Genomic DNA, 25,756 nt, shown 5'->3' with positions numbered 1-25,756 from the left:
GCCTCTTAGGTTCCAGGTTAGAGGAGGGTTTGAATTGGAAGTCCTTTCCCTTTCTGGCCTGAGGCCTGGGCAGCAGCCCCCGGAATAGCAGTTAGTGGGCCAAATGGGGACGCTGTGTGCCAGCGGCAGCCCTCTGCCCAACCGCCCGTCACCGAGACAAACACTGCACACCGCCACGGAGGCTTGCAAAGAGCCTTTATTTATCTAGCGCAAAGTATACACTGTCACAATCTTCTCTGTTACCTTTTACTAAAATAGTTCAATGTTTTACCACACTATCAAAAAGTTCTAGTTCTTCTCTCCCCAAATCAAAGTGGTTCAATAGAAGGTAGAAATGGACCAGCCGGCAGGGCTGGCCATTCTCAGGAGGTCACATCCTACAGAAGACAGAGCATGGCTGCGGCCCGGGGGCGGGAACCAGACGTTCCGCCAGGTCGGGAGAGCAGCCCAGCCTCCCACGTCATGAAAATATACACCTCTACCGCTCCGCAGCCATGCACTGTTCCTTAAAAAAAAAAAAAAAATCAGTAGTATTTTGTTTTTTCTCAAGTTTTCAAGAAGAAAAAAAAAGGTCACTTTTTCTCTTCAAACACTGATGTGTAGCTAATCACTTCTGGATAAAAACACACCACCCTGGAGTGTGCCCAGCAGACTGCCACCCCAGGATGGGCCTGGCCACCAGGGGAGGAGAGGGTGGTCTCCGTCACAGTGGGTCCCCATGGCTGCGGGATCTAGAAGCAGAGGATTGGGAAAGCAAAGGGGCCTTTGTGAAAGGACACCGAGGCCAGTGCACCCCACCCACCGTGAGCTCAGCTGAGGCTCCAGGGGCGGAGGGTCACCCAGTGTCACCTACACACCCGTTAGTGGCAGAGCTGGGACCCCCCCACCCCAGCTTGTGAGCCCCCTGCAACTGCACATGGCGCAGTGGGGTCAGGCAGCGCTGCTCTGCCGCTGGCATTTCTCAGCGGATTACGTTGGGAGATGCCGTCAGGCACAGCGCCATCCCTCGCAGGGCTGGGTCAGGGATGGGCAGGAAGGTCTCCGGCAGGACCACTCCGCATGCTCCCTGCACACCGCAGCCTCGGGACAGGTCACCTCCCTCCAGGGGGCGGGCCCCGGTGAGCTGTCCCCGGGCCAGTGTGCAGCGTCGGCAGGTACCAGGCGGCCTTCCTTATTGCTTATTTTCAGTCGAGGCAAAGCCGACCTGACCGAACATGGCAAACGGGCTCCCGGACGTGGCTCCCACCCAGATGGCCCCTTCCCTCTTGGCTGCTCGTGGTTCTTTGGACTCCACAACCAGAGGGGGGGGCCTCTGACCCCAGCTGGCTGACCCCTTGTGCAGGAGTCACCCACCACCATGTGACAGGGAGCTCCCACCCAAACTGATGGAAGGTCCTTCGAAAGCCCACGGCTCCGGTAATGCCCAGGGCAGCACCCACTTCCACCCCTGGGCACGAGGAGGACCGAGAGCCTCTCCCGAGTGCACAACCCAAGGGCGCCAATGGCCAGTGACAGCAGGAACTGCCCGGTCCTGGTTCCCGTCCCTCACGTGGGCCTGGACAAGGCTGCCTGATGCAAAGATGGCCTGGGGCAAGGCCGCGGGCAGCCCTCAGGACCTGGGAGTCCGAGGACGGACGAGCTGGTGGGGCGAGTGGACAGGGCCTTCCACCCGCACTGACAGTGGCCTGCCTACTTCTTAGGCCTCACCGGTCAGGCCACTGATCGCCTACCCCCTCTGAGCCTCATTTTCCTCACACATGAATGTGAAATGTACTCACTGCACTTTACGGCCGACACATGGTCATTTACACTGATGGTCTCACTGGATCCCCGGGCCCCTACGAGGAGGCCCTCCTGCTCCCACGCTCCCTCGGAGGGCACTGGGCTCAGGGAGGAGAGGGACTGTCCCCCGGAGGAGGAGGCAGCAGGACTCAGCCCTGCCCCCGCGGCCTCTCCAGCAGACCGCCATCGGCTCAATGCTGTGAGCACAGCTGACCATAGTGATGGCCTCTACCACCAGCCCGGCTACGAGGACCCCAGACCTCACTTCACACCACGGGCCTAAGAGGCTGAGTGACGTGCTGAAGGTCACACAGGAAATGAAAGCTGGGGCCAGGACAGGCTCCTCCCAGGGGGACAGAACTCCTGTCACTGCAGCTGCGCGGCTCTGTCCAGTGGCGGAGGATGGGGCCGGGTTCCGGGGGGAACTCCACAGTGGCCCGGAGGCCCAGCTGTGACCGGCGCTTCCCATCCGGGGAGAGGGACGCGCGGGCTCCGCCGGGGACTGCACTCGGCCTTCCTGCGTCCTGGCCCCAAGTGAACCGTGGAGGCAGAGCTGCATGGGCAGAAGGGTCCCCAAAATACAGGGCCCACCTGGCACGGGGCAGGGTGACGCTGGGGAGAGAGGGGGGGGTGGATTCTAAAAACAAGCGGCAGCTGGCAGGAGGCGGCAGGCACAGGCCAGAGGGAGGGCCTGAGGTGCGCCCCTGCCCGTGGCTCTCGGGACTCGGTGCTCGGGGAGCCGGCGTTCAAGTCACAGCGGTGGACGGGAGGTGGCGCCCCGGCACCGGGTCCGGCGGCCAGTGGCCTTTGTCCGGTGCGGTGGCAGCCGGCAGATGGAGGGCTTCGTGAGGTGCTGGGCGCAGCCTGGCATGGGCCCTGGGCTGGGCGGCTCGGAGCAGCCTTCCGTCCTCGCACAGCGAGCCTGAGGCCTGGCCCGGAGCGGGGACAGCCGGCGGCTGGCTCGCCTCCCCGGGTGCTGGTGTGAGATGAGGGAGGTGGAGGCCCGGCCGGCAGGGGCCGCACCTGCGGCTGCCGGGCCACACAGGCAGCGTCCTATGTACAATGCGTCACAGAAGAAGAATTCAGGGGCTCGGCCGGAAGGCCTGCCGCTCCCCTGGGGCTCCCGGGCAGGGACAGTCCACGTCCGAGGAGGAGAGGCCTACAAAGGCCCCTTGAACTGGTTCCCAGACAGGTGCTGCCGGATGGAGGGCTTGGAGCTGGCAGCGTCTCCCAGCTTCCTCCAGACCACCTGTGCGGAGAGGAGAGGCGAGACATGAGGGCACGGCCCCGCCAGCCCGCCCGCCGGCCTGTGCGCCCATCCCAGAGCCGTGGGCCAGGAGGGGAAACTGAGGCCGCAGAAAGCTCAGAAGCACACTCAGGCCAGGTCTTTGCATGTCCATCCTCACAGCCACGCCTGCCTTCCTGAGCAGGTCACCATGGGGTGTGGGCTCGGCCTTGCAGCTGTCCAGAGGGGCCCATGGACCCAGAAGGCAGCATAGAAGGGGGGGTTCAGAACACCCCACCCCACGGGAGACCCCAGTTCGGCCCCTGCGAACCACCCTCCCCTCTGGCCCCTTCAAGGGTCCGGAGAGGACCCATGTTGGTGAGGTGGGTCTGGGGCAGCCCCAGCCCTGCAGGCCCACAGACTGGGGTGCTGCCTGCACCCCAGGCCAAGCACCCCCTGCATGACCAGCAGTCCCCAGGGCCACCACCCCGCTGGGAGGCCAGGAGCCAGACACCTGGGCCCAGGGCGGAGGGGCAGGACATGAGGGGTAAACAGGACCAGTCCTAGGGGCCGGGGGCACATTCCCGGGATGGACGGAGCCTGAGATCAGGGACCCCATTCATTCTCGGGGTTGGGGTGGGATGAGGTCAGGCCAGCGCTCCTGTGCCTCCAGCCAGCCCTCCAGGTCACCATCCCTTCCCCCGGGGAGGGTGCAACTCCCAGTGTCCGGCCAGGCCCGCCAGCCAGCCCTCCCCCGGACCCTGGCCCGGGCAGCGCCTCACGTTGCACATCTCGCGGACAATGGCCTTCTCCTTCTCACTCAGGTCCTCCTCGCAGCTGTCCTGGAGCTGCCGGTCCAGGTTCTCATGCACCTCCAGGACCTGCGGGGAACGGGGCCGGGTCAGGGGTGTGGAGACCCGAGGGGCAGGCCGTGCCTCCTCACTGTGTCCTCCCCTCCCCCAGGGGCACTGTGCCCACCACCCAAGGGAGGCTGCACCCTGTCACTGGGGCCAGAGCTAAGGAGGGGGCGGTCACCTGGGGGCAGGGCCGCCCTCGGACAGGTGGACTCGCTCTGACCAGGGCCCGGCTTGTGATTAATGAGCAGGAGGACCGAGGTCACCTCGACTCACGCACATGGGTTGTGCACACGTGTACATGTGCAACCATGGTGCACGGGGCCGGGGGGGGGGGGTAGGTGAGGGGCGCAGGAGGGGGCCCTGAGCAGGGAGGCCCTGCACCTGAGGCCTGGGCTTTGCTCCCACCCAGTCGGTCCTGCCCTGACTCCAGCCTTGAGGGAGTGCCCGCCCTCCCCCCCACCCCAGCCTCAGTTTCCCCAGGTGCAGGGATGGCAGACAGGTGACACTCGCTATCGGCGCCCGGCATCTTGGAGTCCCTCCCCCACAGTGTTCCAGGCCGTCACAGCCACCCGGTCACCACACAGGTCCCCCCCTGCTGCCCAGACACGCCCAAAGAGGTCCCCCATCCACATCACACCAGGGACCGGGCCCCTGAGGGGTTGGGGCCTGGGGGAGGGGGGCGGGGCCTGGCCCTCACCTTCATCGCATGCACGACCGCCTCGGGCTTCTGTCCCGCGGGGCTGTAGCCGGCGGAGGGGGGCGAGGACAGCTCGAGGACCGGGCAGGCCGGGCCCTGTGGGAGGGAAGCATGAGGCTTAGCTCCCCCTGAACAGACAGGCCCAGGTGGCGGCCGCAGGGGTCCCTGATGCTGTGGGGCGAGGGGCTAGGCAGGAGGAAGTGGGGGGAGTCGATGGGGAGAGGCGGCAAGGTGAGGACCAGGCCAGGGCAGAGCAGCCCCCCACCACGCCCCACGGTCTCCCCATACAGCACCCACGGAAGGTCTGTTATCCATTGTGCAAGGAAAGCGAGTGCCTGCCGAAAGTTTGGCTCAGGGGATGGAGCATCGGCCTGCGGACTGAAAGGTCCCGGGTTCAATTCCAGTCAAGGGCATGTACCTTGGTTGTGGTCACATCCCCAGTGGGGGATGTGCAAGAGGCAGCTGATCGATGATTCTCTCTTAATCGATGTTTCTAACTCTCTATCCCTCTCTCTTCCTCTCTGTAAAAATCAACAAAATATATTTAAAAAAGAAAAAAAAGAAAGCAAGTGCCGCTCAGAGAGGGCAGAGCCTCACCGAGGTCACCCCGCCAGCCCCAGGCATCCTGATCCCAAAGTCCCCGCCTGCTCCCCCCCAGCAGCCCGTGGGTGACTCACCATGAGTCTACACCCAGGCCCTGGGTTACAAGTCCCCAGCCCTGAGCCCCGCCTCCAGACCATCTGGCCACCTCGCCACCTGATTCGGCAAACACTGGCAATTCGGCACCCAGTCCCGTATCAGCCTTGGGGTGCCAGCCGGGGATGAGCTGGAGGAGGGTCCAGCCTCCCAGCACCTGCCCACCTGCGGCTGAGCCAGCGTGTCTCCCCGAGGAGCAGTGGGCAGGGCTTCTGCCTCCAACTGCAAGAAGGACCCTGTGTTCAGGGCCCACGGAAGCAGCTCACAGACAAGGAGGCCTCAAAGGGAGTCCAGGGGCCAGCAGCAACCAGGTGTCCAGAAAACGCCGAGAGGGGCCTGAGGGAACAGAGAGCATGGGACTGCCCGCCAGCACGGGAGCATGGGAGCAGGGACCACTAGGTGAGTGGCTGAGGGTCATGCTGTGCAGACACCCTCATGGCCTAGGCCCGTGATGGGCAAACTGCGGCTCGAGAGCCACATGCGGCTCTTTGGCCCCTTGAGTTTTTAGCGAAGGCCAGCTTAGGAGGACCCTAATTAAGTTAATAACACTGTACCTACCTATACAGTTTAAGTTTAAAAAATGTGGCTCTCGAGAAGAAACCAAGATGGCGGCATAGGGTAGACACCCGAATGCAGCCTACCACAACAAATTTGAATTTAGAACTGGAAAACAGGGGAGGCATTGCCCTGAAGCACTGGATGGCTAGCTGAGAGGAGACTCTGCCATCTTGGAAGAAGAGAGAAGGCACACTGAACCTCAGGAACTGTGAAGTTACAGAGAACTGTGCGTGCGGAAAGGCGCTGGCTTACTCCTGGGCACGGAGAGGGAGGGCCGGACAGAGATTGCTGCTGGCTTACTCCCGGCTGCGGAGAGGGCGGACAGCTAATGCGCGGCTGGCTTTCTTGTTCGAGAGGAAAACAGAATCACCCTATTGCTCTGACAGCCCCATTCAGGGAGAGGCCAGACTGTCAGGCAGTGGGCAGAGATCTCTCGGAGGTGTGTGAAGCCAGAGGCCATTACTGCAGGACTTGGGGAGAAGCCGAAGGGAAAACAAAGCTTGTCTGCACCAACCTGAGACTCCGCCCCATCCAAGCTGAGCACAGAAGCTCTCCCAGAGGCTGGCTTTCTCTAAGGAGGGACTGGCCAGAATCCAAAGCTTGTCTGCGCCTTTACCAAAGAGGTGCGCAAGACTGCAACCAATCTTCCGAAACTCACCGTGAACAGGACTTTTCTAAGGCGAGACTGACAGGGAACCAAAGATTGCGCCACCCCAAGACCCTGCCCCATCCAAGCGGAGTACAGAAGCCCTCCTAGCTGAGACACTGCTGATCCTCACAGCCAATTGGCTTGGAGATCAACCAACAATAAACAAGGCTTAACAACAAGACTGCACACATAGCCCACAAAGGGCTACACCAAGACTGTCCACTGCAGGTAACTGGGAAGGCTGTGCTACTGGGCTCTACCAGAACACCTAGCACACAAAACTATTCCATCAAATCAGAGAAACAACTAAAATGCAGATAAGAGGCAGGACACAAAGGAAGGAGATGGAGGAAAAGAAAAGATTGGACATTGAGTTCAAAACTACAGTTATAAGGCTATTCAAGAATATCCTAAAGAAGGCCAATAAAATAAATGAGACCTATGAGGATATAAAAAGGGAGCAACTAGAAATAATAAGGGATCAACTAGAAATGAAGAATACATTGTCTGAAATAAAAAATATTACAGAGTCCTAAAAACAGACTGGAAGATCTCAAGAATCAAGACAAAGATTTAGAATACAAAGAGCCAGAGGACACTCCTCCACAGAAGCAAGAAGATAAGAGAATACAGAAAGTTGAAGATAGTGTAAGAAACCTCTAGGACAATTTCAAGCGAACCAACATCAGAATTACGGGGATCCCAGAAGAAGAGAGAGAGCAAGATACTGAAAACATACTGAAAGAAATAGTGACAGAAAACTTTCCCCACCTGGAAAAAGAAATAGACTTACAAGTCCAGGAAGCCCGCAGAACCCCAAACAAAAGGAATCCAAAGAGGACCACATCAAGACACATCATAATTAAAATCCCAAAAGCAAAAGACAAAGAGAGAATATTAAAAGCAGCAAGAGCAAAGCAGGTAGTTACCTATAAAGGAGCACCCATACGATTGTCAGCTGATTTCTCAACAGAAACCATGCAGGCCAGACGGAAATGGCAAGAAATATTCAAGGTGATGAATAGCAAGAACCTACAGCCAAAAATACTCTACCCAGCAAAGCTATCACTCAGAATGGAAGGCCAGATAAAGAGCTTCACAAATTAAAAAAAAAAAAAAAAAAAAAAGCTAAAAGAGTTCATCACCACCAAACCAGAATTATATGAATTGCTGAAGGGGGTTCTTTAGGAAGAGGAAGAAAATAAAGATAAAAACTATGAACAACAAATACGTAACAATCAACAAGTGAAACTAAAAAACAAGGGAATTAAAAAATCTGATGAACAATATTAACTGGTGACTATAATAGAATCAGAGGTATGGAAGGGGAGTGGACTGACGATTCTCGGGGAAAAGGGGAGTGGAGGTGCGGGAAGAGACTTAACAAAAACTGTGCACCTATGGATGAGGACAATCGGGGGTGGGGAAAGGACAGAGGGTGGGGTGGGAACCTGGTGGAGGGGAGCAATTGGGGGTTGGGGGGGAGAGGAACACATTTGTAATAATCTGAACAATAAAGATTTATTTTTTTTAAATGTGGCTCTCAAAAGAAATTTTAATCGTTGTGCTGTTGATGTGGACTAATGAGTTTGCCGACCACTGGCCTAGGCAGCCAATTCCCTGACACTCTCCCCACCTACTGCTGGCTCCGGGGAGGCAGAGAACCAGGGCCGTGGGGTCTGGGGAGGCTGGGCCTGGGTGAGGCTCTGCTGGCTGAGACTTGAGGCAGGGACCCACTCACTGCCTCAGCGTCCTCGGCTGAACAAGAAGGCGACCTGTGTACCAGAGTTGGAATAGCGCCCTGGGGTGCAGCTGTCTTCCTAATGGCTGTCCAGGCTGCCTGGCCTCTGCCCCCGGGCCAGGCCTGTCATATGGGGGAGCCAAAACGATCTGGAAGCTCTAGGGGAGTGGGGGGTGGGGAGGCAGGTGGAAGGCAGGCCACACAGGCGAGCGACCTGTGGCTGAAGGCTGCACTCCCCGCACCGGCCAGGAGGGGGCGACAGCCACACACGTACAGTTAGGCACCTGGCCTTCTGGTCTCCTGTCCTGACTGTGCCTGGGACTCCCTGAACTACCTGTTGGGTAAGGAGGCTGATTCCCGAGCAGAGGCAGGAGGGACGCCGGGAGTGGCCAGGGAAGGCTGTGCCATGTAGCCCTTTCCTGGCCGGCATCCCAGGCTGCCCGATTGTGGGAATCCTGTCAATGAAGCCACCACTGGACACACCACATGGACAAATAACATGCCATCCGGGCTGTTCCCTCCGGGGCATACCACAGGCACAGCTGCCCGGCAGGAGAGGACCACAGAGGGGAGAGCTCAGGGCACACCCTGCTTCCTCGCCTCTGAGTTCTCATGACACCCTCTGGGCAGACACACTAGCGTTTTACATGCCCATTGCACAGATGAGGAGAGTGAGGCTGGACGACTCGTCAAGGCCAAGCAGCTGGCACAGAAGGGGGTTTGGGCCTCCACCCGGGTCTGTGGGACTCCAGAGCTGGGGCCAGAATGCAGAAGGCTAGTGTCTACCGGAGAGAACTGGAAACCTGTGTGCCCACATGCTGTCCAGAAGGCTCCCAGCAGCCCCATCCACAACAGACAGAAAGTGGAGACAGCCCAAATATGCAGCAACCGGTCAACGAATAAAAAAGTGTACACCCACACAAGGGACTGTCACTCAGCCATGGAAGGGCCCAGGGGCTGACACACCCTGCAGCGTGGCGGGACCTCAGGAACATGGCGCTGAAGTCACCCAGGACCCACAGCAGTTTACGTCTGACTCACAGGAAGTGCGCAGAACAGCCAGTCCATGAGTGGTTTCCAGGGGGTGGAGGAGGGGGCGAGGAGGAGGGTTTGCTAAGGAGTATAGTATTGGGAGGAGGAGAACGTGGAAATGCTCCCTGGTAATGATTAAAATTATTCCACAAATCTGCCAGAACCGGTTTGGCTCAGTGGACAGAGCATCGGCCTGTGGACTGAAAGGTCCCGGGTTCGATTCCGGTCAAGGGCATGTACCTTGGTTGCAGGCACATCCCCAGTAGGAGGTGTGCAGGAGGCAGCTGATCGATGTTTCTTTCTCATCGATGTTTCTAACTCTCTATCCCTCACTCTTCCTCTCTGTAAAAAAAATGAATAAAATATATTAAAATATATATATATATAATTATTACACAAATCTGCAAATATTATTTTTAAAAAAACAACACTGAATTGTAAGCTTAAAAATAGTCCACTAACAAAAAAAACAAACAAAAAAAAAGTGGGGAGACCAGCTCCCTGAGGGGCTGTCAAAAGCCTTGATCCTCCTCTCATAAGGTTGATGAATGCAAACCTCCTCCTTGAGGAACAGCTCCTTCCGTGGGGTCTGAGTCTGGGGTCCATCCAGCTGAGTCCCCCCTCTTCAGTCCGAAGCAGAAGCCCTGGCCATCTGAGCCAGTGATCCTTTCTGAGAAGCAGGAGGCCCTGAGCCACCACGGGGTCTCTGACACCGGTGCGCAGGGGAGGGGGAGGGGGTAGGAATGGGAGTCCCACCAGCCAACAGCCGTGGCGATCCGCCCGGCTCGCTCTGCTCACATCCCGGGGCCCAGCCCAGGTGCACAGCACTTTACAGTTTGCAGGTCGCTTAGAGGCTCAGGGACACAGCATTCCGTCACCCTGAGCCAACGGAATGGACAGAGCTGGGGGGGGGGGGGGTTGGAGTGGAGGAGCCAGCCAGGTGGCATCACTGGCTTTTCGGGGCCCTTGCTGAGGAAGGACTGGGCCCTGGTGCAGCCACAGGCTCCAGGATAAACATCGGGAGCACCTGCTGCCGGCGGCCTTGCTCTCCGCACAGCGTCAGCAGCTACATTCCCGCCAGGTGCGAGGCCTCGGGAGACAGACGCCCGGCAGCAGCTGCACCTGTGCCCGCCTCGAGGCCAGGGCAGCCCTGCAGAGGCGCCAGGACCCAGGGTCCGAGTCCAGGCCCACCTGCCCTCCCTGCAGAGCGGCGTCAGGCCTGGCTGAGGCTGGTGTGCGTGGTGAGTCCCCCGCACGCAGCAGACACTCCGCCAACGCTGGTCCTTCTTGCTACGATCATCCTCGGAGCTCGGGAGGGCCAGTGCCTCCTGGCGTCTGGCACACCCACGATGTGTGCCGTCCCCACACACGGAGGTTCCCATCACCCCACAGCCCCCCACTTCCCCTCCTCCCCGTTCCCGGCCACCACTCACGGGCTCTCTGCGCCTGGAGGGCTGTGCATGTGCACACAGGATGTCACACAGTCTGACAGACGCATCCACCCAGGACAGCCGTCCATGTCCCAGAGAGTCGCCCCCCTTCCCTCCCCCTTCCCCGTAGGGGCTGTCAGAGCCCAGGAGAACCCTGGAGCCCAGAGGATAAATGAGGTCCATAATCCATACCCATCCACCCTGGTACAGAGCCAGGGCAGGGATCCGACTTAGACGCCCAGCCAGCCCGCCCCGAGGGCCAGCCACATCCTCCCCGTGCCCTGTGTGTGTGTGTGTGTGTGTGTCCCAGGTGTGTGTGTGTGTGTGTGTGTGTGTGTCCCAGGTGTGTGTGTGTGTGTGTATGTGTGTGTGTGTCCCAGGTGTGTGTGTGTGTGTGTGTGTGTGTGTCCCAGGTGTGTGTGTGTGTATGTGTGTGTGTGTCCCAGGTGTGTGTGTGTGTGTGTGTCCCAGGTGTGTGTGTGTGTGTGTGTGTGTGTGTGTCCCAGGTGTGTGTGTGTGTGTGTGTGTCCCAGGTGTGTGTGTGTGTATGTGTGTGTGTGTCCCAGGTGTGTGTGTGTGTGTGTCCCAGGTGTGTGTGTGTGTGTGTGTCCCAGGTGTGTGTGTGTGTGTGTGTGTGTGTCCCAGGTGTGTGTGTGTGTGTGTGTGTGTGTGTGTCCCAGGTGTGTGTGTGTGTGTCCCAGGTGTGTGTGTGTGTGTGTGTGTGTCCCAGGTGTGTGTGTGTGTGTGTGTGTGTGTGTCCCAGGTGTGTGTGTGTGTGTGTCCCAGGTGTGTGTGTGTATGTGTGTGTGTCCCAGGTGTGTGTGTGTGTGTGTGTGTGTGTGTGTGTGTGTGTGTGTGTGTGTGTGTGTCCCAGGTGTGTGTGTGTGTGTGTGTGTGTGTGTGTGTCCCAGGCGGGACACAGGCCACTGAGGTGCACAGTGGGACCATGGCTAGGCCCGGGCAGCCGCTCTGGTGGCCTCAGGACACTGCCCGGTGCTGGGCCTCCACCTCCAGCCACCACACTGGCCCGTGCACAGCCCGGAGGGTCAGGAGCCCAGGCCCCTGGCTAGAAAGGAGGAGGGGGCGTGAGGGAGGCCCGGCCTGACCCGCTGCCTCCCCTGACCCCGCTCGGCCCCTGTCCACGGGCCCTGGCAAGCCACCAGCCGGCCCGAGCCTCCCCTCCCCCGGCAGGTGGACCAAGGACCCCGGAGGGGCCAGGTCTGTGGGGGATGGGGGCCACCGGGGGAGGGCACTTACGTTCTGCAGGGCGTCCTGGTAGGAGGGGGGCAGGCTGGCGAGCTGGGACTCCGAGTGGTACGGCGAGAAGCCTTTCCGCAGCGTCCGGAACTCCCCGGAGCCCGCCTGCTGCGGGAGAGGGGAGAGGTCAGGGGGAGCCGGGGGCTGTCAGTGCCCATCAGGTCTGACCCAGGCCCTGGGAGGGGCTCCTCCCTCCGGGCTGGGTCTGCTCTGGGCCCCTCCTCTCACACACACACACACACACACACACACACACCTGGGACACACACACACACATACACACACACACACACACCTGGGACACACACACATACACACCTTGGACACACACACACACACACACACACCTGGGACACACACACACACACACACACACACACACACACCTGGGACACACACACATACACACCTTGGACACACACACACACACACACACACCTGGGACACACACACACACACACACACACACCTGGGACACACACACACACACACCTGGGACACACACACACATACACACACACACACACACACCTGGGACACATACACACACACACACACACACACACACACACACACCTGGGACACACACACGCACACACACACCTGGGACACACACACACACACACACACACACACCTGGGACACACACACACACACACACACACCTGGGAGACACACACACACCCCTGGGAGAGAGACACACACACACACACACACACACACACCTGGGACACACACACATACACACATACACACACACAAACACACACCTGGGACACACACACACACACACACACACACACACACACACCGTGCAGCGGCCCCGTGTGTCCCATCCAGGCAGGCGCCTCATGGTGCTCCGTGAACAGGTAAGGGGGTGAGAGAATGGGGAGCAGCTCTCCCGCCCTGGATCTTTGTTCCTCGGCCCCAGCATCCCACCTTTGGGCTCCCCACACCCCATGCACCCCCTCTCCAGCCCCTGAGGCCCAAATCCACAGCAAGTCCTCCTGCCTCCCACAGGAGCCGGCCGGCGCTCGCCTCAGGGCGCCCCCACAGCGCCCCCCTCAGGACACCCCCACAGACCCCGCTCAGGCACTGGCTCCTGAGCCTCCACCATCACCAGGAGCTCCCACACGCAGGCCTGGGCCTCCGCCCTCTGCACCCACATGAGGCAGTGCCAGCTGGACTCATAAGGGACACCCAGGGCGAGCTCAGGAGGAGGGAGGGGCGAATGCGTGAGTGAATGAATGAGTGACTGAATGAATGAATGAACACATACACACATATCTGGCCTTACATCGTTTCTTTCAGGGCAAAGCAACCCCTCCCCGCCCTTCCTGGCAGGGCTGGGGGCTGGGACCCGGGACCGGAGAGGGAGAGTCCGGGGTCGTGCCCAATCGGCGCAGGCCCCGTGGGCCCGCTGAGCAGAAGCCACGTGGCATTCCTGGCCCAGGCGCCCTCTCCCCCTCCGAAGGCAGACAGTCTGCGGGAACGTCCCATAAATCAGTGGGCTGTGGAGTTACCCAAACCGACGCCGGAGGGAGAGGCCGGCCGGGGCGGGCCGGGGGCCAGGCTGCAGCAGCCAAGCCTGGGGGCCCCTCCCGATCACCACCCTCTCACGGTGGCCCCCAAATGTGGCGGGGTCTCCCCAGGGAGACCTTGGCACGCCCTCGATCTTACAGTGGGACCACCGCGCCCCTGATCCGGGCGGCACCTGGGTTACGCCGCCCTGTCCTTCGGCACACGCGGCCCGGCCTCTGCTCCGGCTGCCTCCCCGCCCCCAGCCTCCCTGGCCCCGGACCAGACAGGCTCTGAAGCAGCCACGTGTTGTTACTCCAAACACCGGCCTGCGCCTCCTCCCTCCCCAGGAGGGGTGCGTGCACCGGGCGAGCAGGCGGGCGGGGAGGTTTTTAATTAGCGGCATGCCATTCCCGCCGCCTCGGTGCCCCGGTAAATATTTGCACGTCCTGCACAACTTTATTAGCAGCCTCTGAGCTGGTGGGAAAACATGCAATCTCTCGCCAGGGGCAGCGTGACTAACGACGCATCAGAATGAAGAACCGTAATTGCACTTGAATCCAAATTAAAATCCTGGTGTTTGCCTGTCTGTGCCCGGGAAGAGAGAACCCCCCCAGGTTTTCATCACTGGGCCTGCGCCTTGGGGGTGGGGGCGGGGGTGGGGGTGGGGGTGGGGCGGGGAGGGGGCAGGGGCAGGGCCACGGTGCTCCCCGGGGGAGGACGCCTGCTGGCCAGCAGCTCCCCTGGCATGGAAAGGGATCTGACACCAAAGCAGGAGCGGAGCGGGATTTCCTGAATCCTTAAAAGGGAAGGAAGTCACCCAGGACTGCAAACACAGCACTGGCTCCACTGCCCGCCCCCTGGGCCGGGAGGGCAGCTCAGGAGGCTGCGGGGCCTCCGTGTCCACCCTCAAGGGCACGGGGCTCTGTGCAGGGCGGTCACCGCCACGCCACCTGGGCTTAGCAGGCCCCCCTCCCCCCGGGGCTCCTGCCGGCAAAGCTACAGGAACGCGCCCGGGGCCCTCGCTCCCCACACCTGCGAGCACTGTCCGGAGGGCCGTGGGGGCTCCCACCACAGGGGGTTCTGGTGGGCGGCTACTCTCACCTCTGCTGCCTGCCCAAGGGTGACCCAGGGCCCGGGCTGGTCTGTGTGCAGTGGCCGCGGCGGTGCCCCTCAGAGCCGCCGTCCCAGGTGACGCTGGCCTGGCCCATCGGGCCGCTGCCCTCCAGGCGCAGGGAGGGGCGGCCCAGGCCTGGGCTCCAGGGACGCGGACCAGCCCTGCTTCCCAAAGCAGGGAGCCCCCCCGGCTGGCAGGGGCGCAGCGGGGAGTCCAGCCCTGGGCCAGCCGGGAGCCACCAGCCCCTCCTCCCACCCTGCAGTTCGGGGTCCCCACAGCAGAGTGGGGTGCTGCAGCCTCACCAGCAGGGGGTCCCGTGAAAGTGGGTGAGAAGGGCCCGCATGGAGCAGCCCCCGGGAAGGGACTGAGGGGACCAAGGGGCCCACACGTTAACTGGCTGCCTCCAGCACACACGCCGGCCGAGGCTGGGGAGCCTGCCACCGAGCTATGTGGCCTTGACGGGAATCGGACCCGGGCCCTTCATCCACTGAGCGAACCGGCTAGGGCGGCCCATGGATTTAAAACCCCCGACGTAACCAAGACCAGCAGTGTCTGCCACACTGGCAGCCTCCCCAAGGCTCCCACCAGACCCCACGCAGCTGCCCTTTGGGAGAAAAGCACCCGTCAGAGGGGCAGACACCCCCAGGCCCCAGCTGGCGCAGAGAGGCCCGGTTGGGATGCATGCCCGGCTGGCCGCGACTCTCCAGGCCCTCACAGGAGCCGAGGGCTCCTACCAACCAGATTAATTTTCTCTGTGTTTGCAGGCCATTAAGGACCTGGTGGGGCGGGGAAGCGGGGGCAGGGGTGCTCAGGTCAGCAGGGAGCTCCACGTGCGGTTCAAGTTCACCCCCATGGCTGGTGCCGCTCTCTGCTCCCCTCCCCTCCTCCGTAACCCCCCCCCCCCCCCCGCAATCTCCGGCCCGAAGCCTGAGTCTCACCCTCAGGTGTGCGCTGCCCAGGACCCAGGCCTGTGACGGACGGTAGCATGTGGACGAGGTCTCCGTCACATGACTGTCCCCTCACAGATCCCCCGGTGGGTGGGATCTGAGCAACCCACCAACTCGCAGAGTGTCTGCCCGCATGTAAACCGGGGTCAAGAGGGACACTCAGGCCTGGCCAGTGTGCTCAGTGGTTAGAGCACCAGAGGGTCACAGATTCCATTCCTGCCCAAGGGCACGCACCCCAGTTGTGGGTCACTCCCTGTCCTCCCGTCCCCCTCCCCAGCCCTTGTCAGGGTGCATGCGGGAGGCAACCAGTCAATGTGTCTCCTTATACTGATACGCCTCTCTCTCTCTGTCACTCTCTCTCCCGCCTTCCTCTCTTCCCTTCTGCCCTGAAAAGCAATGGAAAAAGCAGGTGAGGGCTTTTAAAAAGGAAGAACACTCAGCTGCCAGGTGGCCCACCACCTCGGTGTTTTCCACGGCTTGCCCTTTAACCCGGGGGCAGGCACCTCCGTTGTCTCCATTCTGCCGACGGGAACACCCAGGCACCGGGAGGGTAAGCCCCCGGCCCAAGGCCGGCCGGCCGGGAAGTGGCGCTTTGGGGATTTGAACCGGACTCTGGCTCAGAGTGCTGGGCGTGGCCTCTCGCTGCTCGGACTCTCACCGCACGTGGGTCGCAGGGGACGCCGGCTAAGCCTCGGGCAAGGAGACGGGTGCAGCGACCGCTCCTCCCGCCCCTGCTGCCAGCCTGGCCGTCTGCTCAGAAGCTGGAGAGCGGGCTCCTCCTGGCTGAGGAGGCCGGACCAGTTCTGAGGCTCTGAGGCATTGAATGAGACCACGGCGCCCATGACAAACGGGTGAGGACGCGATGGCCAGCCCCAACCACCAGCCAGGCGGAGCAGGAGCAGGAGGAGTGGCCCGGAGCCTGTTGGCACAGCAAAGTGTCACGGGCGTCCCGGCAGGCAGAGCCACTGCTGCAGACAGGCCACAGGGCCGGCGTCTCGGGGGGCCTGGGCGGGGACCCCACTCAGAAGGGCCGGCCTTGCTCGGGGAATCGGGGGACAGGGCCAAGGCATCAGCGATGGGCTTGGAGGGGGGCGGACCAGCCCCCTCACCCCCAGCCTGGATGGTCCAAAACTCAGGCCAAGGGCAGAGAAGCGTTCCTCGGGGAGGGGAGGTCCAGGGCACCGCCCGGTGGCACAGTCCCCAGACGCTGAAGCAGCCCAGGGCCCGGGACCAGGAGCAGGGGCGAGGGGGAGAAGGTGAGCCGCGGCCCCAGGGACTCCCCAGGTGCGGGGTTCCAGGCCTCACCGTTATCCGTCTTACCGGTGCGGGGACCGAGGCCCGGCATGTGCAGAGCTGAGCCCAGGCCGCAGGGCGGGTGGGGCTGGCTCAGGGGCTCCTCCAGGACCCAGAGCCGCTTTCGTGCCCATCGGGCCACCAGCAGCACAGCGAGGCTGGGCTGGCAGTCCCCCTCCTGCCCTCCCCCCGTCAATTCTCGTGTGGATGCCTAACCAGGACTTGAGAATGCACCTACTTGGAGATGGGTCTGCACAGAGCTGACCAAGGTAAAGTGAGGGCCTGGGTGGGCCCTACTCTAATAGGGCGGAGGAAGCGAGACTCACACACACACACACACACACACACACACACACACGTGCGCGCGCACACACGCATACATACACACACATACGCGCACGCACGCACACACAGGAGACATTGTAGACACGGAGAGAAAACGGCCATCCCCTCCCCGCCCTCGAAGGAATCATCCCGGCCTCGGTCTTGAACTTCCAGCCCCCAGGACCGTGAGACATCACATTTCACTGGTTTAAGCTTCCCGGGGTGTGGCTTTTTTGTTATAGCAGCCCCAGCACACTAATACCATCCGTCCCCCACGCCAGGAAATCTGCTCCACCCCGGCCTCAGTTTCCCGCCCTGCGTGGCCCGGCAGAACGGGGCCCCCGGGGTAAGCAGGCTGCCTGCCCGGGGTGACAGCTCCGTGAGCGAGTTCCTTGCGCTGTGAAAGCGGGCTTCTGGGCGCGCACAGGCTCCATTTATCAGCCCAGCAGGGGAGGGAATGGGGGAAGAGGGAGCACAGGCCCGGCATCCATCACAGCCCCCGCGCCCCAGCCCGGCCGGCCGGCCGCAGAGACTCCGCAGGAGAAATAATAGCGCGTCCGGGGCCGGCGATGAATCACCGAGGAGGAAGCAGCTGTGTTGATGAAATTTTAAAGCTGACGGGAGGAGGAAAACACGGACGGCAATACCCTCATCCCGTCGGCGAGCCCTCGGCCACGTGTTTTAATTAAAGCTGCTTCCGAGTTAAACTGGGGCCGTGGGGGGAGGGGGACTCCACGCAGGCTCTCTGCCCTCCCACCCCAACGCCAACGCCACGTCCCCCTAAGACAGACCCCAGAATGCACTGCTCTCCCCGGCTCCGCCGACCGGCGGGTCCCTCGCTCTGCAGAGCTGCAGGTTCCGTGCCACCCGACCTCAGCGACAGGCCTTGGGTGCCGGAATCGTAAAAATCTCACAGGCCAGCGCTCATGAGGCCGAGGCCAGGATCCACCTGCAGCAGCAATCGCGTCAAGGTTCCCAAACGTAGTCATCCACCCGTCACTTGATTACCTCCAGAGACGAGGTGCTCACTCCCTTAGAAAGCAGCTATCCCTGGTTAAGCAGACCCTCCCTATTCTGGGCAAAAACCAGCCTGGCCTCTTGGCCTAGGACTCTGGGGGGAAGAGGGGAAGGGGAGGGGGGAGTGGCTCCGTCTAGCTGTGCTGAGCATCGGAGACACACCTGTGACAAACCCTGCAGCCCAGACCCTGAACAGCTGACAGTCCAGCAGGGCTGGGGCCAGGCTCCCCCCAGGAGGGTCCCGGAAACTATGGGCAACGGCGGGCAGCCCACAGGGCCAGAAGCTCAGAACGAGGGCCAAGCCACTCGGGGGCGGGTGGGAAGGCCGTTGGCAGGAGGCCACGCCTGAGTGGGCAGCCATGTCTTGCCGGGAAGATGAGGGCTGAATAAATCGCACCTGCCCTGGCCCCCCTTGGGACAAGGCCAGTATTCTCTCCGAGGGCCAGGTCCTGTGCACGGCTCTCCCACCTCCGCTGTCCTCCCAGGGCCCCCTCACACACGGGAGTCCTGCTGAGGGGGGCAAGGAGGTGGGCAGGCCGGCAAACGGGGAGCCTGAGCTCCCTGAGGGCGGGGTGACATTCAGCCAGGGATGGATACAAGGGACAGAGAGGCAAGGGGCTCAGCCAAGCCAGCTGGCCCCTGGCACCCCAGCCAGGGCTGACCACAGCCTCCATCGCTACCCCTGCCCAGCAGGAAAGGCCTATCCTGCTGGCGGGCAGCCCCACCCCGGCCGGCCACAGTGCCCTGCCCTGCCTCTCACTGCTCCGTCCTCACGGCTGGGAAGAAGACGTGACCTCACCTATCCGGGGCAGCGGCCAGGCCCAGCAGGGGGAGGGGTGACCCCCGCTCTGAGAGGACTGGGTTACCTCCAGAGACGGTGCACTCACTACCAGACAAAGCAGCTCTCCCTGGTTAACCAGACCTTCCCTGTTCTGGGCGAAAACCAGCCTGGCCTCTTGGCCTAGGACTCGGGGGTGGGGGGCAGCGGCTCCGTCCAGCTGTGCTGAGCACTGGAGACACACGTGTGACCACGTAGACCCTCAGCCCAGACCCTGAACAGCTGACAGTCCAGCAGGTGGCGGGGCAGGGAGGTTTCCACGTGGGGCTGAGTGAAGCATCCCAGCCCGCCTCTGGGGCCTTCCTTCACCCTCACCCACCCAGGGGGCCAAGCAGCCCACTTCCTCAGCAATCGTGTGTCTCCCCGTCTCCGGGGCAGGCCCTGGGCAGCCCCCGGGAGCTCGGAGTCCACATGGGGACAGACGGAAGGACCCCAGAGGCTTGGAGCACGGTTAGGCGCCAGCACCCGAGGCAGCTTGGGCCAGGAGTGGCAGGCCGGTGGCAGTGGCAGGCCGGTGGCAGGGGCAGGCCGGTGGCAGTGGCAGGCCGGTGGGAGTGCCAGGCCGGTGGGAGGGGCAGGCCGGTGGGAGGGGCAGGCCGGTGGCAGTGCCAGGCCGGTGGGAGTGCCAGGCCGGTGGGAGGGGCAGGCCGTGGGAGGAGCCAGTAAGCTGGGCCAGGGGGGCCTGGGAGCTGGCCTACCTGTGTGAGGAGCTTGTCACCCTCCAGCAGCTTCACCTTGGTCTCCAGCTGTCGGACGTAGGTGGCCGAGGGATCTGCAACAGACAAGGGAGCATGTGAGCATCCGGTTGCATCTCTGGCGGGAGCCCTGCCCTCCCCTCCCTCTCCCTCCGCAGAAAGGAGGGGAGGGGTTCCCTCGCCAGCTCATCCCGGCCTCGTCCTTCAGTCTCGGCGATGATCTGGGCCCCAAAATGTCCTCTCCACGCCCCTGACGGGACCCTCACGCCAGGTGCAGGTGGGGAAACTGAGTCTCCAGAACATGCTAACACCGCATTTGCCACCCTGGGCCTGGTGCTCAGAACTCTGCAAATGCTCACACCTGTCAGAATTGCTATCATCAACAAATCAACAAACGACAAGTGTTGGCAAGGTTGCGGAGAAAAAGGAACCCTTGTGCACTGCTGGTGGGAATGCAGACTGGTGCAACCACTGTGGAGAACAGTATGGAGTTTCCTCAAAAAACTGAAAATGGAACTCCCATTTGACCCAGTAATCCCACTCCTAGGAATATATCCCAAGAAACTAGAAACACCAATCAGAAAGGATATTTGCACCCCTATGTTCATAGCAGCACAATTTACAATAGCTAGGATTTGGAAACAGCCTAGGTGCCCGTCAGCAGATGAGTGGATCAGGAAACTATGGTACATCTACACAAGGGAATACTACGCTGCCATAAAAAAGAAGGAATTCTTATCATTTGTAGCAACCTGGATGGAACTGGAGAGCATCATGCTGAGTGAAATAAGCCAATAAATGAAAGAAAAACACCACATGATCTCACTCATTTATGAATAATGAAGAACATTAAAAACTGGAGAACCAAAAGATAGATATAAAGACAGTAAAGCAACAAACAGCGGGAAGGGTAGGGAGATCTGGGGGAGATAACAGATCAACCAAAGAACTTGTATGCATGCATATAGGCATAACCAATGGACACAAAACTCTGGGGCGGGAGGGCATGTATGGGAGTGTGGGGGGGTGGGATTGGTAAGATATGTACACATATAATACCTTAATTAAAAAATGAAGGGAAAAAAAGAATTCTGCAAACGGTGTGTGGGGCGGGCACACAGGGCCTCCGCCGTCCCGGCAGGACTCTGACCAGCGCCAGGCCAGCCAGACACTCCCCCCCACACCCCCCGTTCCGAATGCAGCGTGGGGCAAACCCACCCTCCTCACCACACGGCCCCTTGGCAATCGAATCAGGAAAGCAGGCAGAATTCCACCTCCCCCCCGTTCTGTCCCGTGTGTCCCCCCCACCCCCCCAACCCCCGCCACCAGGACCTCGGCCCTGCCTCAGCCGCCGGCCAGAGGAGGAGGTGATGACAGAGTCACCAGGCCAGCCCGCGAGCAGGGAGCCCGCCGGGTGGAGGCCAAGGCAGAGGGCTGGGGCAGGGCGGCCAGGGTCCCCAGCCACCTCAGCAGGCGTGGGTGCAGGTGCGGGTGCAGAGGGGAAAGAAGGGGAGTCCGGCTGAGCCATACATCGTGGGGCACCTGCCTGGGAGGGGTCAGTCTGTGTGCCGTGTGCCTCTTGTCCACATGAGCACTCGCCAGAGCTTGCCGGGCCCAAACGCCAGCCTGGACCCAGGCCCCCCCCAGGCCGGTCACTGCTCCCCAAGAGGATGCAGAGCCTCCCAGGTCACGCCAGACCTGAGGCCCACGCCAGCACCATAACTCCCCACCACCACCACCGCCACCACCACCGCCTGGGGGACGCGGGACCCAGGGGACAGACCCCCTGGGCCTCTCACACTCCTGGGGGCGGGCCAGAGGGGCTGGGGTGCTGCCGGGGGATACGCTGCACCTCACACCCCACACCCCACACCCCACACCCGTGGGAACAAGGAGGCACCCGTCCACTCCCAGCTCATGGCTGGCACAGCCCCCCGGCAACCTCACGGATGGCATGACTGTCCCCGACAGGTGCCCTGCAGGACTGGACAGCTGCAGCCCCTGCCAGAACCCCGTGACCTTCTGCAGGCGGCATGGCCCGGCCCCAGAGCTCCCGGCCCTCACAGGCCTCCCCAGAGATGAGGTGGCTTCCTGCAGAGGTGCCGTCTGCCCTCCGCCTGCCTCTGTGCTCCTAAGCCCAGGGAGGGGCCTCGGGAGCCCGCCCGCAGCCCGGGCCAGACCCGGGAGCGTCTGCGTTTGTGGAGCATCGGGCCAGCCCTGGGCGGAGCGGAGGAGCAGCCTGCCCACCCTGGGGAGCGGCAGAGCCGACACCTCCCGCTCCACCGCCCAGTCACCCCTCAGGAATTCGGAGCCTGTGGAGACGGGAGGAGTGGCTCCCAGCCAGGCCGGCCCACACTCAGCTCCAGGGGTGACGCTGGTGACCACAGCCCGGGGGGTTGGGGCTCCCCACTCTAGCCTCACCTCACCCCGGCTCCGGGGCGCTCCCTCTGACCGCCGAGGAGTCCGGGTTCAGAGCGGTCACGTGGCTTGTCCGGAGCACAGGGCAGGGCAGTGTGGAGGGGAGGTCAGACCCAGGCTGTGGCCCCCAAGTCCACCCCACGGGGACCCCGCGAACGCGGCCAGCACGGGGCAGACCACCTGCCCGGCAGCCGGTGCTGGCCCCAGCCTCAGTTTACTCATCCGTTACCCCAAAACTGGCAAGCAGCTCCCACGTCCCTTCCCAACTTCCGGCCCGGAGAACAGGCCTGATGGGAAAGGCCTCCGTGTCCAGGGTGTGCTGGGCACAAGGATGGAACCGGGGTACAGCCTGGGCTTCCCCAGCCCTGTGTGTGCTCACACGCTGCTAACAGGAGGGTTCCCCGGAACACCCACTGGGAAACAACGGACAGGACACACTCCAGAGGCGCCCCCGCTCTCCCACCCATGCAGGCTAAGACAAGGAGGCCCGGGGGTCTCCCTGGGTGGGGTCGGTGGGGGACAGGAGGAGCCACACACACCATGACACACGGAGGCCCCATCCGGCGAGGGTCCAGCAGGCACCGTCCCCGCTTTCCGGGTGAGGAGGCCATGAGGAGCACACTGCCCCCCGGGCGGGAGGGTGAGCAGGGAGGTCCGGGGCATAGCCCCACCCCTCAGCGCTCAGGGCCACCCCGAGGCCAGGGCCCAGGGCTCAGGGCCCAGGGCCTGGGCCCGCCGGGCACAGCGCTGAGCCCAGGAGAGGGAGCACCGGCCTGTCCGGCACTAAGGGGCACACATCCCTGCACAGCCGGAACCTTCCGTACAGGCACGCTGCCACCCCCGGTCCCAGGGCCATGGGGTCCTGCCTCTTCCTGCCATTCCCATGGGTGTGGGGGCGGGGGGGGGGGGAACATGATTGCACTTTCACGTTGCACAGCCAGCCACGGACGTCACTTACGCTGTTAATCCAAGCCTGCCCTCCCCCGGGCCCACAGGCTCCAGGCCCCCTGCGCGTCCGGATAAGCCCTGCCACACCGGGCCCGTCCCCACACTCGGCTGCCCGCGGCCAGGAGCCACAGCGCAGGACGCCTGGTCACCCACAGCAGGCGCCCTGGATGCGGAAGACTGAGAGCGGTGGACCCTGCGGGGTGGGGGCAGGGGCCTCCCAGGAGGGCAGGAGACCGGGCAGGGCTGGACACCGGGGCGGGGTGGGGGTGGGGGTGGGGAGATCCTCCCCAGCAGCCTCAGGCTCGTCATGATCCCGCGGGCGCCGCAGAGCCCCAGCCTCTCGGCGAGAGCGTGTAATTAAATTAATCCCGGTCGCAGGGATGAGAGGAGCCTCGAGGGAGGGAAGCGTCATTTCCCGGCTTCGCTGCTGTGGGGAGGAGGGGGCGACTACAGACGGGACTCCAGGCTGGGCCAGTGTGGCGTGCCCTTGGACCTTCCCAGCCCGCCTTGGGCCCTGGGCCAGTTAATTCCAGAGGCTTCCTGATGGAGCTTCCATCTGAGGGGAGCAGGGGGAGAGGGCCGGGGGTATTGGGGGGGTGTTCCATGCTGGCTTCCAGGGGCCAGACACCAGCCCTCCTCGCAGGCCCTCTGTGCAGCGTGGTGGGCAGGTGTCCCGTCTGCAGGCCGGGGAGCCCCTCCCCACTAGCGCTGCTCGGGTCCAGCCCAGGAGCCGTGTGCTGAGCGTGGTGTGACCATCTGGAGACCCTGCCTCCTGGAGGGCTGCCAGGACAGGCCCCTGCCCCCTCCCCGCTGGCTTCTCCTCCCTGGCTAGGCGGTGTCGCCCCAGCCTCACCTTCAATCCGAACGGTAAGAATCGGGGGTCCAGAGGCTGCATCTGATCACCCCTGTAACCCCCTCCTCACCTGGCTCACTGCTCAGCACATAGTAGGCCCTCAGAAAAAGACCGGGGGCCTCTCCTTCCACTTCACCAGGAGGGTCCATGGCGGGCAACCAGGCGGCCTGCCTCCCGGCCGCGCTCAGGGCTGCTGCCCTCGCCTGTGACACGCAAACGTGTCCCGGTCTCCCCGGGACCCCACTCCCCAGGGTCTGCCAGTGGCCCTGTCTCTTTTCAAGGCCTTGGAGGTGTAGTCCATGGCCCACCAACTCTTAGGACCCTGGGCAGTCCTAGCGGTCACCACTGACCGAATTCCTACAGAGCAGAACCCAGGACCAGAGAGCAGTTAAGGCCGCCCGAGGGGGTGAGCTCCCCGTCGCTAGGGGAAAGCAAGCAGAGGCTGCAGGGTCTGGGCGCAGGTGTGAGGAGGACACGGGCAGGTCAGCAGAGCAATAGGATGCTCAGAGAGAGAACAGGCCCAACCAGCCCAGCAGAGCCGGGCCGGCAGGGCCAGCGCGACACATGCTCGTCCGGGGACACGGGCCCTTCTGGGAGGGCCCCTCGACCTCATGAGAGAGCAGGAGGAGCCACCTCATGGGCTGAGGAGCAAAGAGCGGAGGAGAGAGGTGCAGCCTAAGGGGGAGGGGAGCGGAGAACAAGGATGTGCTGATGGGGAGAAATCAGGGGCTCCTCCCTGGAGGCGGCGGCACCTGAGCCAAGCGCTGAAGAGCAAAGCCGGACTCCGACAGGCAGGCAAGCAAGGCGGGGACGAAAGGCGAGTCCGCGGGCCCAGCGTGGGCACAGGCACGGAGGCGGCCCCGTGGCAGGCAGGCTCAGGAACACCCGACCGCGGGCACCCGCCTCCTGGCACACACCGCGGCTGCAGGAGGTGCGGGCCGAATGTGAGACGGGCGTTACTTATGGATGAGGGCGAGAGGGCCGAGGGCGGCCTATCGGGGGAGCATCAGGTTCCTGTGAGGACACCGCCCCGCGGCGGCTGCTGCCCTGAGCCGGGCAGGCGGGGAGGTCCGGGCACGCCGGCCCCCGCCGCGCCCTCCTGCGGCCCGGCCTGCCCACCGGGGCTGCCCACGGGGGTCTGCAGGGGCCGAGGCAGCCGCCTGCACACTCAGCACTGACTTCCGCTCCCCGGTCGTGGGGAAGAGTTCTCACGCCCGTGCAGGGCACAGAGCGGCGAGCCTTCTCTCCCGTCCACGGAGCAGAACCCCGAGCTCCCATCGCCACGGGCAGCCCCCACGCCGAGCGTTACCGGCCCCCGTGCTCCGAAGAGGAGCTGCGTCTCAGCGAGGCCGAAGTCGCCCCATGGAAACGCAGCCGGGCCTCGCTGACGTCCACAGCCCCGCCTCCTGGCCCAGAGAGTCCAGATCTCGGCAACCTCCACCGCCACGGACGAAGGAAACGGACCAGCCCGCAGCCGGAGCCCCCGGAGGAAAGAAAAGGAATGGCAGCAGAGAAAACCCGATCAGGGCGTGAATGAACGGAATCGGATCTCTCCCCACGCCGGCCGCTCGGCCCCCCGCTGCCACCGGCCCCTCTGGGTGCTCAGCCCCGCCAGGGACCCCCTGTGCGCGCCCTGCTCACCCAGGGCTGTGGGGCGCCTGGCCGGTCAGTCCAGGCAAAGCCAGGAGGCGCCCTGTCCACGCTGACATCTCGCGGGAGCAGCCAGGAGAGAGGAAGCCGGGTACGACCTCCTCGTCCAGGACGAGCCGGGGGTCAGAGCCGAAGCCTCCATCCCTCCCCAGCCTGCCGGGGGAAGCCGGCCGAGCCAAACGGAAACCGTGTCCTCGCTGGGAACCAGGGGGAA

At 62.6% G+C, this 25,756-nt stretch overlaps 1 protein-coding gene across 4 annotated transcripts in view; it reads right to left on the bottom strand.

Moving 5' to 3' along the window:
* Nucleotides 1–178: 178 nt before the first annotated feature.
* CCDC85C (coiled-coil domain containing 85C) overlaps nt 179–25,756 on the bottom strand; it is a 64,608-nt gene continuing 39,030 nt past the window's right edge. The window contains exons 2-6 of one of the 4 annotated variants that reach the window (XM_045571957.1): nt 19,677–19,750; nt 11,925–12,029; nt 4,562–4,657; nt 3,790–3,888; nt 179–3,031 (exon numbers count right to left, since the gene is read on the bottom strand). In XM_045571957.1, the coding sequence (XP_045427913.1) occupies nt 2,942–3,031; nt 3,790–3,888; nt 4,562–4,657; nt 11,925–12,029; nt 19,677–19,750 (464 nt within the window). In that variant the 3' untranslated portion in view covers nt 179–2,941. Of the gene's footprint in view, nt 3,032–3,789; nt 3,889–4,561; nt 4,658–11,924; nt 12,033–19,676; nt 19,751–25,756 lie in introns of all 4 variants that reach the window. The other 3 variants (XM_036411767.2, XM_045571958.1, XM_036411768.2) reach the window with 3 other exon arrangements.

The sequence above is a fragment of the Pipistrellus kuhlii genome, unplaced genomic scaffold, assembly GCF_014108245.1.
Source record: "Pipistrellus kuhlii isolate mPipKuh1 unplaced genomic scaffold, mPipKuh1.p scaffold_m20_p_41, whole genome shotgun sequence".
Classification (NCBI taxonomy): Eukaryota; Metazoa; Chordata; class Mammalia; order Chiroptera; family Vespertilionidae; genus Pipistrellus; species Pipistrellus kuhlii.
This window is presented reverse-complemented; position numbering and strand designations above follow the sequence as displayed.